Source organism: Emys orbicularis, chromosome 6 (assembly GCF_028017835.1).
Source record: "Emys orbicularis isolate rEmyOrb1 chromosome 6, rEmyOrb1.hap1, whole genome shotgun sequence".
In the NCBI taxonomy this organism is placed as follows: domain Eukaryota; kingdom Metazoa; phylum Chordata; order Testudines; family Emydidae; genus Emys; species Emys orbicularis.
This window is the reverse complement of record NC_088688.1, coordinates 88356677-88375963: the sequence shown is the minus strand read 5'-3', so window position 1 is coordinate 88375963 and position 19287 is coordinate 88356677. Positions and strand designations below refer to the sequence as shown.

General features: G+C 38.3%; 1 protein-coding gene across 1 annotated transcript in view; it reads left to right on the top strand.

Moving 5' to 3' along the window:
• The window catches only part of ERCC6L2 (ERCC excision repair 6 like 2), a 61612-nt gene that overhangs the window by 26089 nt on the left and 16236 nt on the right, over positions 1-19287 (top strand). Inside the window, exons 8-10 of the mRNA XM_065406381.1 lie at positions 439-579; positions 3766-3879; positions 6013-6132. Coding sequence (XP_065262453.1) covers positions 439-579; positions 3766-3879; positions 6013-6132 — 375 coding nt within the window. The remainder of the gene's footprint in view (positions 1-438; positions 580-3765; positions 3880-6012; positions 6133-19287) is intronic.

Sequence of the window (19287 nt, the reverse complement as noted above, 5' to 3'; positions counted from 1 at the left end):
GTTCTACAATAGTTAGTGCCAAAGGGGAGCGAAAGGAAAAGGCAAATAAACCATTCTGACTAAGTGGGCAAGAACCTTTACGGCTAGGCCTTTTAAACCCTTCACTCACTCACCAAAAAAAAAAAAAAAAAAGCCTAAAGAAAATGTAGTGGAAGTAAAACTACAGAATGATTGATGTAGTTTGATTTTAATACTGCTAATAGAATTGGTTTAAAAAAAAAAGTCTTAAAATTACCACAGTTACCTGTTGACCATATTTTCACACTATTTTTCCCAGCACATCAGCCTCCAGTTCTTTATTGGGAGCAGAAAAATGCCCTGTTACTACCTATACATCTACTAGTTTATTTTAACATTTGTTTTAGATTTTTATTGTTGTCTTTGTTGTTTTTTCCTGTATGCTGCATACAATTGTATTTTGGGGTTCTATCTTGGCAGATGGTATACTGTTCCCTGACAGAGTTCCAGAAACAAGTATATCAGGCTGTGTTGGCAACAGAAGATGTGAGCTTAGTACTGCGAGCACGGGAGCCCTGTAGTTGTAGCAGTGGCCGTAAAAGGAAGAATTGTTGTTACAAAGTAAGTATTTTCACAGTCTAGATTTCAGGAGGTGCAATAACTTGCATCGCTCTACCTGCTGGTTTGGACAATGTGAAGGAGCATGCTTCAGAGAATGACTGTCCCTACCTATTTCGCAGGTCTTGTTCCTAATAGATCACCAAAAGAGGGGTTGCCGAGTGGAGCATCCCCCAAAACCACTACTCCCCTAGATGCACTGGCTGTCTCTCACCTTTGCTCACACAACTTTTGTAGCATTTGAGGGCAGAATAGAAATTCTTTGATCCCTTTTTATATTTGTTTAATAATCCAAGGTGAGGGATGAAGGGTAAGTACGTTACTTGGTCATTGCCATTAAATAGCCAATATTTGCTGATAGTTATGACACGTTGATGGCTGAGATTCTCACATTCTCTGTCTCTAATTAGGATGAGAGATAGCGGTATTCACTATTCACAAATGATTATTTCTGCAAAGAAGGGGCTGTCTTAATCTGTATGTAACAGTTTACAAGGGAAAGTGGAACAAAAGATATATGTATATAAATACACTGGCAACAAAATCTATTAAACAATAAAAATTTGTTTTGAAAAATAGGGAAATCAATTTAAAGAACAAACCAAGGAAAATATACTGTACCTACAGGAAAACTATTAAAATACTGAACTTCAGGAAAAAATGCCATTAAACTCCAGTTATAAATATATAAATATAGTGTCAGTTAATTGGAGGTCATGGGGAAGAAACTTTAAAGTTAGTTATAGTTTAACTTAACTGCATAATTTCAAATTAACTCAGACTTAACTGTACCCACTGACCCCTTGTGATCTTCCACTCAGTACATCCATTGCACTTTGCATGCAAGGAGAAGATATTCAGAAGGAGGCTTTGATAAGAATTTGTTCTGTCAGTTTAAACTCAAGAATTGCACCCTGGATGGTTACTTCAGCAAACCCATAACCTTGCCCCTTAAAATGTCCTGGGAGTGCTGATGCTGCTTATTCTATGGTTACATTTGAAATAAAATCATATAACTTCAGGCAGCTTGTTAACTTAAAAACCTAGACAAAATAAACCAAACTGATTGAGACACTGGTCATCTGTAAACTATTGATGGAAGTGCTGTGATGGAAGTTGCCTCAAGCTCCACTGGTCTTGCTGTTCCCTGAAGTAGCAATTACTGAAGACTTCTTGTAGTCTCTTGTCTGCTTTGAATTTATTCTTTTTTATGATTCTCAAAATAATAAACTGCACTCTTTTTGGCTGATTGGTATTCTTCCCAGTCTTTACTTGTCCAATTTAAGCAATGCATTTTTTCTAAATTCCCATGTATTCTATCTTTACATTAAATACTCGGTTGTTTTGTCAACTTCCCTGTTACTTTTAACTTATTGAAGTCTCTCATGTTTTCTTCCATGTACCCCCTCACCCTTTATTGTCTAGGCATATCTATGTCTCCAGGTCACTCAGTTTGCACTGCGCTTGACACCCATATTTTAAGAGCTATTACAGTCTGGGTTGAGAGCATTATGGACAGCTTCTCTCAACCAACTGGTTCAAATTTTAAGAATGGAAAAATTTAGATTGGATATCAAGAATAACTTCCTTACTTGAGCTGTATTAGGTTGTGGAATAGCCGCCTTAGAGCTGTGGTAAAACATTAGAAAAGATACAGTAGGGAACAACCTGCATGGGACAGGGAGATGGACTGAATGACCTATTAGCTCTCTTCCAGCTCTAATAGCAATAGATTCAAATTATAAGCATACATTTGTAATTACTCTGCAGAAGTTGTCCTGTAATGGAAAATCATTATTCAAATGCACACTTTACAATAATAGTAAAATGAGCATATAATACTGGCCAATGACACACTTTTATATAGTGTATTTATTCCTCATGTACATTATAAATGTTTTTCAGCTTTGCTTCACTGTGATAACCCTATCTATTTTGTCTCTTTTTGAAATGCTTTTTACAGTAAGGCAGCTTTTGGATTGTTTATTTTATTAATACATTTTACATTATGAGGGTATGCTGCTGGTTTTTCATCAATTTTAACATTAGCTCTTTCCATGCTTCTATGTCTCATGATGTTTTGTAGAGAAAAGTGACACTCCATTTCATTCAGTTCGCTAATGACACCTAAAATTACTGGAAGCCCTTGACCACATCCTGGATGCTTAAGTGTACAATAGATTGCTATAGAGTAACTTCCTGAAGTTACCCATGAAATCTAGCAATTTGAGAGGGAGAAGGGGAAAACATGATTGGGCACTAGTTAAAATGTTATGGTATGCATTTAAGAATAATATTGGAAATGGAGTGTAAGTGCTAAAGCTATCATTTTTATTATTTGTCGGCTAATAACTTCAATGATATGCACTGACTGTTATTTTTGGCATGTTTACATGTTTAAAGTCGGTCAGCCATAACCAGGAAAACACAATTATCTGATGTCATAGCTGATGCAGTAGAAAACCTTGCATAAATATTTCAAGTCATTTTAATTATATTATTTTTATTATTATGTTGGTAAAATATTGTTGAGTTTCTTTTCAGAAAGAAAACTATTAGCTGTTGTTGGGTAAGATGCCATTAAAACAGCTGTGGTTTAAATTTGAATTTAAATTGATTGTAACATTTCTATTTTTCTTATGATGTGTTACATGGCCTCTTGGTCACCCTAGCTTTCTATAAATTACATGTTCTGTAATATGTAAGAACAAATATAAACAACATTGTTGTCTTGAAGCAGAGGCGGTGCTAGCAGGAATATTTTTGGAACCCCACCACACAACTCATACCAATAATTAATAGGGGGCCCCCTTGAGCTGTTCAGGGCCCTAAGCAATTGCTTAGCTTGCCTATGCCTGGCGTCAGCTTTAAGAAATCTTTTCCGTTAATACTTTTTGTTACAAAATGCAGGAAAATTGTAGGTATTCTCTGTCATGCTGCATTTTTAATAAAATCAGTAAGGTTCCCATATTAATCTGTGTAGAAGAGGTTTTAAAAAATACTTAGAAATCGCAAATACACTCTCTGCTGAAAATGGTAGTTCTCATCTTAGAGTTCTAGAACCCTGATTCTGCCAGCTGCCAATAAATATGGTTAGAATATCTATAACTTTCGGATATTTACATTTTTCTAGGTTGTTTGTACTTTTAGGAAGCATTCTTGCTTTTTTTGTTTTCTTTGTTTCTACAGACAAATGCCCATGGTGAAACAATGAGGGCACTGTATTTCAGTTACCTGACAATCCTTCGGAAGGTTGCTAATCATGCTGCTCTACTACAGACCGAGAACACCAGCAAACTTCAGGTTGGTTTGGATCTGCCTGAAGAGCAAAGTCTTGAAACAAAGGGAGAAACTTTTTAGTGAAAAAGTCTTATTGTAGCAGCTAGCTATAATTGTGACTGGCCACTTCTTTTCAACTTTATTTACCCTCATCTCTTTGTCTAGCTAGCTGGAATTGAAGTATTTTGGTTAGTGCTTGGTGTCTGATCCTGTTCCCATAAAATTGAATGACAAAACTCCCATTGACTTTTATAGTGCAGGATCAACCCTTATTCGATAGTTTTCAACAGTAGCAGTATTTTTCATTTAGTCATGAGTAATTTTTAAAAATTGAATTCTGGTGATGTTTTGGGAACAGTAATTATTGAGATAAGCAGACATTTTAGTGTTCAAATAATGTCAGAGGCAATTACTTGTAACTTTTTTGTTTATCAAAAGAATTTCTCCCGGGTGGGCTTCTTTGTAAAAATAGAAAATATTTTAGGGCATTTGCTTTCCAAAAGAATTATGTTCTTTTGAGAGAGCTGAATTGCTTTGAACAGCACAAGAAGAAATACTTTTATCAAAGTAGGGGCAAGAAGACAGTGTCAGCTTGAATTGTTAGAATGGCAAGGGGGAATTTGTGAATCTAAACTGATTTTGGCACACCAATATTTTCTTGGAATTCACTTCTTCCCTCAAGTGAAGACAGAGGCAGCATAGAAACTTTTTTTTTTTTTAAAGTGTTGCAATATACCTCTAAGATCACAAATGAGTAAAATAGAAAGGGATGTCATCACCCTCATTTAGAGGCCTCATGGGGATAAAAGTGCAGAATTCCTGGCTTAATTTGGCAATTTGCTTCCTCAAAAAGGCGGTCCCTCTTTGAAAAGTGTTACACCTCGCAGTCCAGGACTTTATACTTATACCGATCACCATAGTAAGTGCCTAAATGTCATTTAAATATCGCTTCTGTTGGACGTGCTTTGGAAGAATAGTGTTCTTTTTGTTACGACAAAAAATTAAGAGTTCAAATGGTTTATGGAAATTACAGTATGCTGCAGTGCTTGAAATAGTTACTGGTATGATATAGTAGGCTAGAATTGCAGTATTATTTAATGGTGAATTCATTTCCCATGATTATTTACTGTATGTGTGCCAGTTGATACCTGTCTGATTATATCTGTACACAAAAGACTGATTTAAAATATTGACAATTACAGCCAGTAAGCAAACCGGAAAATCTAAGATAGTAGGAAACTTGGGCTCTAGTTCCATCAGTCAGTATTTTTGAGCCTGGCCCTGCAAGGTACCTAGCACCCTCACTCCCATTGAACTCAGTATCTCAGGATCAGTCTTAATGCCTTATTGTCATCTCCTCCCATTCCAGCCCATTGCCTTTTTTTTTTTTTTTGACCTCCCAGTCTGTTTGCCCTCTCCTTTCTGATATTGTTCCTAAAGAATCAACTCTTCTTTGGAGCCAGCAAGAAGTGAGGTTATAGTATAAATACTGATTTAAAAACCTTTCTTAATCTTCCCTCTGTATTTTTCAGTGTCTTTTTGTCTGTCCTTTAGATTGTAAATTCTTTGGGACAGGATATTTGTGTTTTGACCAGCTCCAGCTTTGTTTGTACTAAACAAATAATAAAGTCTTAAAAAAAAAAAAAAAAAAAAAAAGGCGGGGGGGGGGGAGGGTTTGCAAGGCAGTCTGCTGCCATATCTTCCATTGTGGCACTTGAGATCAGAAAATTAATGATCCTCATAATCTTGAGAGGTTGGGAACTTCTCCATTAGGGAATGAAAATTTTGCAATGCTCTCTTTAATATATGCCAAAGTCCACCATTGGTATTTTTCCAAGTAAGGCAATGCACTTTTATTTTCTTTAATCTAGGAGAGAGGACTATGTTGTGTTTTGGGCAGACTCTAGTTACTAGAATTCTCATATTTAACCATGTAGCCTCTTATCCTTTAAGCTAAAACCTCAATTTTTTTTATTCTTGTCAGATGCTTTTGTACTGAGCACTTTTATAAATTTACTACTAATTCCAGTGTCATCAAGAATGTGCTCTTTTAGCCTATTTCACTCTTTCACAGATTAATGCTGGACCAAACTATCTCTAATATTGAACTTCATTTTTCTTGTTGGTGATGATCACATTTTCTGCCTTTTTTTATAGGAAGAACATATCAAAAGGGTATGCAACCAGGTATTTTCCAAGTTTCCAGATTTTGTCCAGCTGAGCAAAGATGCAGCCTTTGAAACAATTTCTGATCCAAAGTACAGTGGGAAAATGAAGGTAAACATATTTGGAAAAAACAGTGTTACATAATTTTGGAGATTATAATATAGATGTATTAGAAAATCTGCATCTACCATTTATCTAACCACTTTATAACTAATCCTTGTATCTTTTCTGGATCATGAAAGTTAGAGATATAAAAGACCTAGATCACCCATACCATTCCCTGGCAATGAAGGATTATTCCTGATTAAAACATTTTCTAGTGCTTTGTCCGTTCTAGTTCTTTGCAATGGTGCATCCAATACTTCTCTTGGAAGACCCTGTAGTCAGGAAGCTTCCCTCCATCCCAATAGCAGTCTAAATTTTTACTTTTCATTCCATTACTCATAACTATAGTCGCTAGTTATATCTTCATAAATAATGTCACCACTTCCTAGTGTTCAGTCTTTAAATATAATGGATTTATATGCATTTATGTCTCCTGCCTATTGCCTTCTCTTACCCTAGCTATACGTATTTAGCTCTTAAGACCCTTCCTCATCAGTCAATTTTTCTAGCCTCCTGATTGCCTGAGTTACTCTTTTTTGGAATCTTTCTGAAAATGTATTGCCCAGAACTGAACTGATGTCTTATCAAACTAGAGTCGCATAGAGAAGGACCACTACCACCCTCTCCTTGATGCACTTGCTTGTGCAATCCAGAAATGCATGGGCCTTTTTGCAGCTATATATACTGCAAAGTCATATTGAATTTGTTTTAACTATCATCCTTAATTCTCTTCAGCATTACTGCTTCCCAGGGTTCTTCTTTTGTTTGTGCATCATTGTTTTCAGATTTTTTTTTCCAGATTGCTTACATTTTTCTAAGTTGAATTTCATTTTGTTTTCTATATGTTTCTAATTTCTCTGGGCTTGTTGGGGTTCCCATATCCTTTCATTTTAATATCAACTCTGGAGTTCATTAGCATGCTGATTAATACCTCTTTCAGATGATTAAATCCGTTCTAACACGGATCCTGAGGGTACCCCTCTAGGTATATCTTCCTGATCTGATAATTTTAATTTATTACCTTTTGTTTTTCTTCAGGTAGTGTCACTATGGGTGCTCCATTTCGTGTGTGTGTGTGTGTGTGTGTGCACCCTGTGCATTTGGAGATTTTAGGTAGCAGTGCCTGTTCGACCTGCGCATATGCTCTGCTCAGCCTTGTGCTCTTTACCATGGGTATATACAGCTGTATGGGCGAACTGCCCTCAGTTCCTTCTCAACCATTTTGCTGGAGATGGAGCCTCAGCAGTGTCAGAGTTGAGCTTTCCTTCACTGTAGTTTCTCTCCCCCCATAATTTCACTTAGCTTAGTTAGTTGTAGTAGTGGTAGTTAATAATAGGTAAAAGTAGTAAGGACCGTTGTCCTTTCAGGTTTTTTCTCATGTTGGGACATCAGATTTCTGGAAGGGTATGCCCATCTCTCATGGTTTTAAATGTTGCCTTTTGTGCCAGAAGTCTATCCTAGTGAGCTACGGGACCATTCCCAGTGCATCCATTTGCATGCTTTGGGGAGTCTCACTTTTGGGGAAAGTGAAATTTTTGTCTGGCGTTAAAATCGAGAACCAGAAAGAACTGAGAGATTAAATTGCACCTCCTCATGATGAAGAGCTCCATCCATTTGGCTTCTCACCCAAGCCACGGAGACATCTCCCGCCCTGCCATACACCTGTCTCTGAGCAAATAGAGCTCCTAAACCATTACCACACAACTCTCCCATAGAGCTTCTAATAGGAAAACTCAAATATTCTCAAAAAGTCATTAGGGAGCAGACCTCTGGTTCCCCAGGTAGGGAATATACCTCAAAGAAACCCTGTTTGCAAATTGAGGCTGCTACTTCGGTATCTCCCCTCTACCCCCGCCTCCCCCCCAGTTCCTGACTCAGTACCCTCAAAGCTGTAGGTCCTCAGGTACTGTAAGCAGCACTAACCCCAAAGAATGTAAGGGTTCCAGCTCCAGAAGTTCATTAACATTTTCAGGGGATCGAGGCAACAAGGAGAAGAAGACTACCTCTTCTAATAGAATCACCCAGGCTCTCAGTACCTACCATTGCAACACTGCAGAAGATCTGAGTGTCATCTAGTGGACACACCTTGGAGCACATAAAGCCTGCAGTACTGTCCACTTCCTCTGCCACAGTCACGTCTGCCACCTCGGTCAGTACCACTGGAGTTAAATTTTCATGAGATGTCACAGTGAGAGATGCCTGACACCTCTTTGATAGAGACCTCTACTTCTCCAGGTATTCACCTAGTACTGATGGCATCACCATCTTTTTCTACTGATGCTCCACTTCTACAAAGTCATGTTGAAGATGATAGCGATGGGGATTTCTCATTGACTTCTCCAATGTTGCTTCAGGGCTCCACTCCTCACTATCAGACAAGTATTTTTCTGGAGAATTCTAGGAAGATGAAATCAATTTGAGAAAGACACCCTCAAGGTCCATCCTGATGATCTGAGCACTCATGGGTGCCCCCACCTATTCCATATGGACCCCCTCAATGGTTGTACTGGATCCATGAGCAGCATACCGCCAACAATTCTCTTGGACCCTTAGCATCACTCATTGCTCATAGAAGTAGAAAATTCCTCCCCACCCCTGCATTCCTCTCCCTCTAGAAGGCCCGAACCACAAGAAGGGACTTTCAAGGAGCAGGAGGTGAGAACAGACAGAGATCACCCTGCTAACCAATATCTCTTCTTCATCCCCAGATGAAGCAGTCATGCCTCCTCCACCATCCCTGGCTGACGACTTCAGACAGTTCCAGGACCTCATTAAAAGCATAGCAGACCCATTACAAATACCACTTGAAGAGATTAAGGCGTCACAACAAAAACTGCTAGATATTCTGCATACAACTTAATCTACCCAAATTGTACTACCTATTAATGAGGCTCTGCTGGATCCTGCAAAAAGTAATCTGGTATAACCCAGCGACAATTCTACCCACAAAATTCTACCCATAAAAGGGCTGATAAGAAATTTTATGTCCAATCTAAAGATTCGGAATTTCTATTTCCTCATCTCTCTCCCAACTCCTCCCTAGTTGTTGAGTCTATAAATGAACGTGGAAGACAGCACTGTGTTAAATCAACGACATACAGCAAAGATCAGAAGTGTCTTGTTTTATTTTGTTGCAGATCATATTCATCTGTGACTCTGCAGTTTAGGATCACCAACTATTGAAATATAATCACAGCTACTACTCAATTCATTTGTTGAGCATTTACCACCAGGGCAGAGGGACCAGTTTTAGGCAATCCATTACAAAGGGTCAGCTTCTTGCCAGAATATCTCTGAAGGCCTCTCTGGATGCCTCTGAAACAGCTGCTCACTCTGTTTCTACAATGGTTGTCATGAGAAGGGCCTCCTGGCTTCAGCTCTCAAGTTTTCCAAGAGAGGCCCAGAATACAGTTGAGGACCTTCCCTTCAACAGCTTAAAATTGTTTGTGAAGAATACCGTCAAGTCTCTACATATTTTAAAAGATTCCAGGGCCACTCTGCTTTCTCTAGGAATTTACACAACTGCTCATAAAAGAATAGTTAGTAAGTCTCAGACAATGCAGAAGTCTTGTCCTGTCTCCAGCTTCTAGAGCCCTTATGAACTCCAACGAATGAGGCAGATGTTCCAGAAAAAGTTTGTCTGCTGTACAGGCATCGATCTCTCAACCTTCATCATCGAAACACTAATTTTGATGGAGTAGTCAATGTTTTGAGTTCTCTCCCGTACTCCTGACCAGATGCAATGGTTCATCTGCCTTCACTGCTTTGGGAACTGTCTTCCTCACTTCAGACAGGCTATGGACAAGTGTGTTTTGGAGATCATATCAGCAGGATACTCCATCCACTTTACTTCCCTCCCTCCCTTCAATTCCCTCTGTCCCTCTTCGGGCATTTTCCCTCTCACAAGCATCTTCTAGAACAGGAAATAGACTCCTTCCTGAACGTAGGTACTATTGAACCAGTTCCTGTACAACACTCAGGAAGGGGTTTTATTCCAGGTACTTACTGGTTTCAGAAAAGAACAGTGGGTAGAGACCCATTCTAGATCGAAGGCTCCTAAACAGGCTTATGAAGATGCAGCAATTCAAAATGGTAACACTTGCAGCAATAATACCATCATTTGACCTAGCGGACTGGTTCTCAGTTCTTGACCTACAAGATGCATATTTCCATGTAGCAGTTCACCCTTCCCACAGAAATTTCCTATGTTTCACTCTGTGTCAAAACTACTTTCAATACGGACTGCTTCTGTTTGGTCTGTCTTCTGCTCACAGAGTGGTTTTGATGGTTCTGTCAGTGATGACGGCTTACCTTCTCAGAAAAGATATCCTCATGTTCCCATATCTTGACAATTGGTAGTAAAAGGGATGCTCCTACAGTGAGACCTTGTTCTAACCTTCTGAGTGGCCATTGTTATTTCAAAGTCCCCCTTGACCCTGGTGCAAAGATTGGAGTTTATAGAAGTTTATCTTAATGCAGTAGTGGCCAAACCCTACCTTCCTACTCACAGGTTTACAACCCTATCGAATTTAGTCACTACAGTCCAAATCAATCCCCAGACATCAGTCAAAAACTGTCTCCAATTATTGGGACATATGGCAGGTGTTACTTTTGTGATAAGCCACATGAGATTGCACATGCACTGCCTTTATGGGTGGCTTGGAACTGTTTATTCATCAAGCAAACACAGCTTGAACAAACTATTCTCGGCTCCTTCTGTCATGAAGAAGTCCATCAAGTGGTGAAAAGACCCTCACAATATTTGCACAGAAGTCCCCTTTGCTCAACTGTCTCTAATGGTCATGATAACATATGCATCCCTGTTGGGATGGGGAGCACGTCTCAACACTCACGCAACTTACGACAGGTGGTCATCTCGGAAGACTACTCTACACGTCAAGTTCCTGGAACTCAGGGCAGTCAGGAATGCCTGTCTCCAATTTATGCCATTGATCGGGGCAAATATATGAAGATTGTGACCGACAACATATCATGCATGTTTTATATCAACAGTCAAAGGGGAGTGAGATCACCCTTCCTCTGCGCTGAAGCAGTGAGACTCTGGAATTGGTGCATACAAAATCTCAGCAGCTTACCTTCCGGGCATTTAGAACATCACCGCAGATGCCCTCCACAGACACCTCTCTCAAAATCACAAATGGGAGGTAGATCCCATTGTACGCCATCACATATTTAAGTGTTGGGGCATCTCACGGATAGATCTGTTCATCATGGCCAGAAACAGGAAGTATTTCCAGTTCTGCTTGAGAGGGGGACTGGGTCACCATTTCTTGGGAAATGCCTTTTTCCTTCATTGGATGTTGGATTTGTATGTGTTTCCTCCAACTCCTCTAATATCCAAGGTGTTGATCAAGATAAGGAAGGACAAGGCCAGAATTATTGTGGTGGTTCTGACCAAGGCAGACATGGTTTCCTTACCTCATCCAATGGCTGCTTGTCAACCAATCACCCTCCAGACCATCCCTCATCTTCTCTCTGAGGTTGCTGGTCAAGTTTTTCACCCCAAGCTCAAAGCATGGCTGATTAATGGTTAACAGGGTTAGAAACAGCCTGTTCTGAGGACGTAAGAAGAGTATTTGTTATGTAGTAGAAAGCAGTGTACCCATAATGCTTACTGACAGAAGAGGATGAGATTCAGCCAGTGGTGTGACCTTTCACCTGTGTCATTTTCAGGCAGATAGACTAGTTTGCATCCTGGAACTGAAGAAGATAGGTTTGTCTTTGAGTTCCATTAGGGTACATTTGGCAGCCATTATGGCCTTCCATTTCCCAGTGGAGGGCTTTTCGGTGTTTGCATATCTAATGATGATGAGGTGTCTCAAGGGGTTGGGGAATCTCTTTATACAAGTCAAACATCCTGCTCTGTTTTAGGACCTCAGCTTGGTGCTTAGCTGCCTTATGAGACATCCCTTTGAGCCAACAGTGACCTCTTCTCTACTTGACATATCTATGAAAACGGTTTAGTGGTAGCCATTACTTATGTTTGAAGACCTGTGGAGATAGGGACTCTGATGGCAAACCCCCACTTCACAGGGACAAGGTCACATTGTGACCACATCCTAAATTCTTACTGAAGGTATTGTCTGACTTCCACATTAACCAGTCTATTCCTCTTGTAGTTTTCCCCCCTAAAACACACCTGAATAATAAGGATATGGTAATACATACACTCAGGTGGGCATTAGCCGTTTACTTGGACAGGACTAAGCCATTTAGAAAATTTTCCAGGTTGTTTGTGTCTATTGTGGACAGATCTAAGGGATATCCAGTTCCAAACAAAGATTCTCTAGATGGATTTCAGGTTGCATTACCTTTTTGTTATCAGTCTAATGGTCTCAAACCTCCTTCTAGAGTACTAAACCATTCAATGAGATCTCTTTCTGCTTCAGTAGCCTTTCTTAAGAATGTTTCCATTGCTGCTGAGATCTGTGGAGCTTCAACTTGGGGCCTCCATGCACACCTTTTCTGAACGTTATGCAGTAATTCATGACTCAGCTTCTGATGCTGTGTTTGGCTCTACTGTATTGTCTTCGATCTTGTATCCAACTCAGAAGCCCCCCCCCCCCCCTCCTTAGAGTGTGCAGCTCAGCCCTAAGTGAAGTGGAGCACTCAAAGGAGAGGTTATTCTGCCTGTGCAGTAACTGTAGTTCTTCGAGATATGTGTCCCTATGGATGCTCCAGTACCCAATCACCTTCCCCTTTGCTTCGGAGTTCTCTGCTATGGAGCTCTGTGATAGAGAAGAAACTGAGGATGGTTTGCCCGCGCAGTTCTGTATAGCCAGAGCAGAGCATGAGGTGGAGTAGAGTGCATGTGCAGCTGAATGGGCACTATTAACTAAAATCTCCGATCAAAGGCACATGGGGTGCATGTGTACCTCAAGTGGAACATCCATAGCGACACACATCCCGAAAAACTAGTTACTTCACAGGATGAGTAATCTCTCCTTTTACAGTCTTTTAGCTAATTTTCAATTCACATTGGTTGTGCCTACATAGATATGCAGTAGCATAGTAGAACAGTATGTCCTGAACAACATTCATTCTAAAACTTCAGGTTTAAATGTTCCGATGAAATGGAAAGTAGCTTGAAAGAGATCATTACTATATTTTGAATACTATACATAGGATTTATGTAGATTTGTTTGAGGTGCTGGGCAAAAACTAATTCACTCCTTGGCATAAATATTAAGGAGGTCTTGTCTTGTGGTGAGTGTTAATGGAAGAATAGATCCTTGCGGATTAGGTAGCATTCAGAATCCTGGGAGTCATGAGCTGTGGTTCTAATAAATATTGGGCTTTTCTATTATATGTGGAAGTTGATGTGTAGTGGGTGTAGCTGCTTTTCTCAAGTATGGCTGTGAACCAATGTGATCTACTATAAATGTTTGCTTTTTAGAGTGTCAAAATGAGACAAGGTAATTTTTGCTCTTGCTGAGCTGTCTAAATCTTTTTTGCTCTTTTTAAAGCAGGCTTTTCTCCTCCTGTAATTTTTCTAGAATGTTAGTTTGGCATGGCAAGAGAGAAGTGCCTAGTCTCAATGCTTTTAAGATAGGATAGTACTGTATATTAGAGGGAATGAGGGAAGTAGGTCACACTCTAGGGCTCCTGGAGGCTAGCAATATTAATGATAAAACAATGCAATGACAATAGTCTGGAATGCTAATTCTGGAAGATAATGACTAATAGCAGGGAACTAAACATGCTGCAAGTAGATGCTGTATAATGTTCCCCTCACAGTTCTGCACACCTGATTTGTAACATTTCTTAATCCTGAACCTCTTTTTAGCAGAGACTCCTAATTGTGCCATTATCTGGGGACGGGGGTGATGCCATGGAATTTATTTTCACTTATGAACAAATTCAGGATTTGAAGCCAGGTTTACAGAAGGAAGAGGCTAAAGCATAACCCCATTGTGTTTTCAAGCTCCCTAATTCCCGTTTTTAATATGATGATCTGAGCATCTCAAATGATTGCTAACCTTTTCCCTGAAATAGCTTTATATTGTGGATGAATATTTTGTCACTATACATTTTGGGCAATACTTGAAAAGAAAGTAGTAATATAATAGCCAGTTAAATATAGGTAGTTAGATTATGCAGTGGATTTGTGTGTTAGCTTTCGAGTGTGGAATTTAATTCACACTCACTTAGGATGCAAATAAAAAATTATTCTGTTCTCATTCTAATCTCTGATATTTCAATCTGACCACATTGCAACATTGTCAAACCTGCCATTTATCACACCAGGTGGAATTGAGTTGTGTTGTGATAAGTGTGTGTGAGTAAGCTTACGTAAGCTATCTTTCTAGGTGGTCCATTCCTGTAAATCCCTTACTTTCAGGAGTAACAAATCCACTTGCACACGTAGTAGAAGGGAAAAATTATTTATTGAAAATACTGTTTTTTATGGAATGATCCTTAATTTACTTGACTTTCTCATTCCAGTTTTCCTCCACTAATGCATCATAACAATAGAAAACCCATTTCAGTGAGAATCTTATTGCTTATTTGCCTGTGAATTGTGTCTTGGTTGGACCATAAGGCATTTTAATATTTAGAAACTGAGTTTAAAAAGTGAAGAGTCCATACAGTATGAGAAATTTAAGTTTAAATTAATATAGCCTGCAATATTGTGTGTACACTTGATTTCATTAATGTGAGTAAAGATGTAAAGAAAGGAGAATTAATTTTTAAAAATATATTGGAATCGTGACATGCTCTGCCCCTCTTTCATTTCAACAAGAAAACTACTTTTTTTCAAAGTACCAAGAACACTGCATAACACACAAGAATGAGATCAGGACAAGATGTCTAATTAAAGATTTATAGGTGGGAAAGGACTTGAAAGCTTTTTATTTTGGTTACTAAGAAACTTCAAGCCTTTGAAAATTAGATTTGCTTTCTAATCCCCTTCAAACTAAGGAGCAGGGCAGTGCCATTAAAACTATGATTCTTACGGATATTAAAAGTTCTCATATTATGCTTTTACATTAAAGAACTTAAATTACTAATATTGTAATGAATATGAAATAAAATACATTTGATAAAATGTATAATGTTGCATGAGAAATTTGTGAAAATGAGGACCACAACACTGATTTGAAAGAGAAGTAGCTAGTTTGAAAAGCCATTAAGTTTCTTTTTGAGTAAACAAAACTATTAATAGAGGATCTATATAATTAGAATCTCAAAAGACAACACTAGTATACAGGAGTTTTTGACCTTATCATTTATTGCAGAGACGAGATAGTGATGTTGGGTTTGAGTTGGTGATGGCCAGCCGGTGTTGCCAATATCATCAAAGGAAAACAAATAACCAGAATATTTATTGTGAAAATTTAAAAGAAATTTAAGATCAGAAATCTTTCTATTCAGAAAGTAGGTAACTACAGAAATCAGACTTCCAAAACAAGCAGATATTCTTGTAAACTCACTTTAATGTGAAGAACCTCATTAAAAGAGGAGAGTGGAATATATTATATAAAAAATATATATAATAAATATATATATACCTATCTCATTGAATTGGAAGGGACCCCGAAAGGTCATAGAGTCTAGCCCCTGCCTTCACTAGCAGGACCAACTACTGATTTTGCCCCAGATCCCTAAGTGGCCCCCTCAAGGATTGAACTCACAACCCTGGGTTTAGCAGGCCAATGCTCAAACCACTGAGCTATCCCTCCCCCCATTGGTTATTAGTTATGACTAATAACAAGAATGATACCACTTCTCTGTCTGGCACCTGGTGAAACTTCCATTTATGTTGAAAAAAATGACACTTCTCTGAGAGATGTGGTTCAAATATTCCTTCTTTAAAAGCTGACTGAAGAAATCCTAATTTTAAGATTACTTTCACAGATAGAAAGTCATGAATTCATTACTTTAAGATATAATCAGCTTGAAAAGCTCCTTTGGATCCTTAAATTTAAAGATTTTTTTTTTTATGGTTTCCCATGGAAAATAATTCCTGTGCAAAGTGGAAAATCTGCCCTTCACTTTGACTGGCTCTCTAGGTCAGAAAGTTTGAGTGATTTTTTACTGTTTTAACTTACATTTTTGGCTTCAATTTTTCTTAGTAAAATAAAGCATAATTAATGTGCCCTTTTGTTAAAGTGTATCATAAGGCAAGCTGGGGAGTTGGCTCTATAGGGTACAAGCACGTTTTGGCAATAGTCTGTTGAAACCTGGTAGTTTTCTTCCCCTCTGCCCATTAGAGGGAAAATATGAAAAACCGTGATCTTGTATTAGTTTTTGCTTTCCTTGAGTGCTTCATAGAATTTTTCCTTTGTTTTGTTTTACTGCTACCGTATTAGGCAGTTTTGCTAAAACATGCTTTGAAGAGATCCCAGTAGATTACTGTTATGCAGTCCTCCATCATGCCTGGTTGTTTCTGATGCTAATGATCTGACATCACTGCAGAGACCTGCTTAATGATAGTTTTCATTTTAACCCACTTAAACGCATGGTTGCAATATCTAATCTTAAAAAAGTATATCTAAGTGTCAGTGGAATGAAACACCTGATTAAATGGAAAATAACTACTTCCTTTCTTAAAGAGATCTCCGGTTTTGTATCGCTTCAGGAAATGCATCTCAGTGTACAACAACATTTCCAAAAGTGTGTAATGCCATCCCTATCCCCATGGAAGAGGGAGATGGGACTATATATAAAAGATTAAAAATGAAGATGGGTGGGCCTTTAATAACATATGTTGGTCTTGTGCGATTGGTTTTATTTACAAGAAGTGAGGGTTCAGCTTTCAAACTTGGAAATTCTGCTGTAGATGATGACAAAATTTAATTGACCTGGATTATAGAAATTCACTTTATTATCCTTGCAAGTTTAATATTTTAAATGTTGCTATTTCAGTTCTAAAAATAAAAATACTTTCAAATGCATCAATACTGTATCTGACTTCATTGCTATAGTGGGTCAAATTGACATAACTGAAAAATAATATTTGTGTTAAGGTCATTAAGTTAAAAATGTTTGACAGTAATTTTTTAATGTCACTATGCCTTTTTTAATGTCTGGTGCACTACTGTATATACTCATTCATAAGCCGAATATTTTTGGTAAAATAGTGATGCATCAAAGAGCGGGGGTCGGCTTATAAACGGGTCTACACCAAAATTTGATGATTTTAAACTCTCTGGAATCGTTGAATTGAATATCTAATACATTGTCGTTTTGTTCACCTGGAGCGTCTGCAGGCATGGAGCCCCTCAGCTCCCTGTGGCCACGATTCGCCATTCCCAGCCAATGGGAGCTCTCACAGCTTCCATTGGCCGGGAACGGCGAACTGTGGCCACAGGGAGCTGAGGGGCTCCATGCCTGCAGACGCTCCAGGTGAACAAAACGTCCTGACCCGCCAGCGGCTTACCCTAGCGGGCTGGGAGCCAAAGTATGCCAACCCCTGAAATATAGGGTCGGTTTATGAAAGAGTCATACAGTTTTTGCGATTTTTACCTAACCATCTTGGGGGGTCGGCTTATAAAAGAACGGACTAATGAAAGAGTATATATTTAAAATAGTGGAGGCTTCAATGGATGTTAATCTTTTTGAGAACAGATTAGCTAACCTGTTTTCTATTCTGAATAGGTTCAAGAAATTTTCTGAATGTGTGATCTTGGGTGATAGCTTTGTCTGTGAACTGAATAATCATAATAAATGAAACCTATACTTCCTGTTCTTCTAGATCTCAAATGTACAGTATTTTCAAATAAATTGTTTTGACAAGGCTGCTTCAAATAATATTGTGAACATTCTTGATCAGATTATTCTCTCTAATTATGTCCCTGTATGTGTTGCATTCTCAAAAGAACTATAAATCTAGTATACTGATGGGCTTTTATTATGATAGAAAAGTTGTCCAGATGATCTCTGGTCTCGTGGGAAGCCTCAAAAATGCACAGAGAGATGTCACCATAAATTAAGACTGGGAAGATATTTTATAAACACTTTTTTTTAAATCAATAATGAAACAAAAAATAACATAAGTGGGGAAATAAATATGACCAAATGTTATAAAACTTGCAGAAATGTAGCCATTAAAGATTTTCTTGTAGTAAATAACAAGAGGTGAAAGGTATTTGCTTGCATGTGTGGTTTGTTTAATAGTTCCCCACCCCCTTTTAATAGCATTCTGTTTTCAATTCAGACTGTTTTGTCAATAAATGTAATACAAAAGCATTTGTTTAGATGTGGTGTAGTTGAACATGCAAGAAATAATGCCTGACAATATGCATTGTTGTGAGAATCCAGTACACCTCGGTTGCAAAGTGAGAATTGTGTAATGAAAAGACAAATAACTCATCACTTTTGAAGTACAGTGCTTGTAGATTGCATGCTCTTGAGCATTATTTTACACAAAAATTTCATTGACTTTTTGGAGGGGGAGCAGGAGTGGTGAAACAGAGTGGTTACATAGCTCTCTGAGTCATGCAGTAGTTGCCCCATAATCACATGGGCCAAAACCTTCACTTGTGTGATTACTTCTTCAGTTTTCCTCAAGTTTTGGATAACAGTGGTCTACCCGTATTCACTGTGTATATGACTTTTAATAAAAAATTATATTAAATACCTGTTAGAAATAAAATGTAGTTTTAGAACTTCTTTTATAATACTTCCATAAAAATCCATTGGTTGCACCTTTTTGAAAGCTTCTGTTTAGTAAGTATATATCTCCTGGGAATATACACGTCTGATTAAGACATTGATTTTACTGGCTTCATAAATAATGAAGAAAATAAGTAAGAAAATGCAAGTATCTCTGCGGGAGTACCATGTAAATATAAACAAAAAAACAGGCCTAGTTTAGGGTGAGGGATGAATTATAAAAGCCTTAGTCCTGCCACGAATGCAGGGGACTGGACTAAGACTTCTTGAGGTCCCTTCCAGTCGTATGATCTTGTGATTCTATCTTTAAAACATCAAAAGCAGGACTGATAGCTGTACACTATATAATTTGTAGTGGAAATCTAAGCGGTAAATATAAATATGGTGTAAAGTGATTTCATTGCAGGACTTCTGATAATCCTGATGGGAGTTAAATTCATGCACACCATTTTAAAAATCCATATTTTAATTGTAACGTTATGTTTTTGCTTCAGTATGTTCACCCAGTTTGTGTTTTTCAAA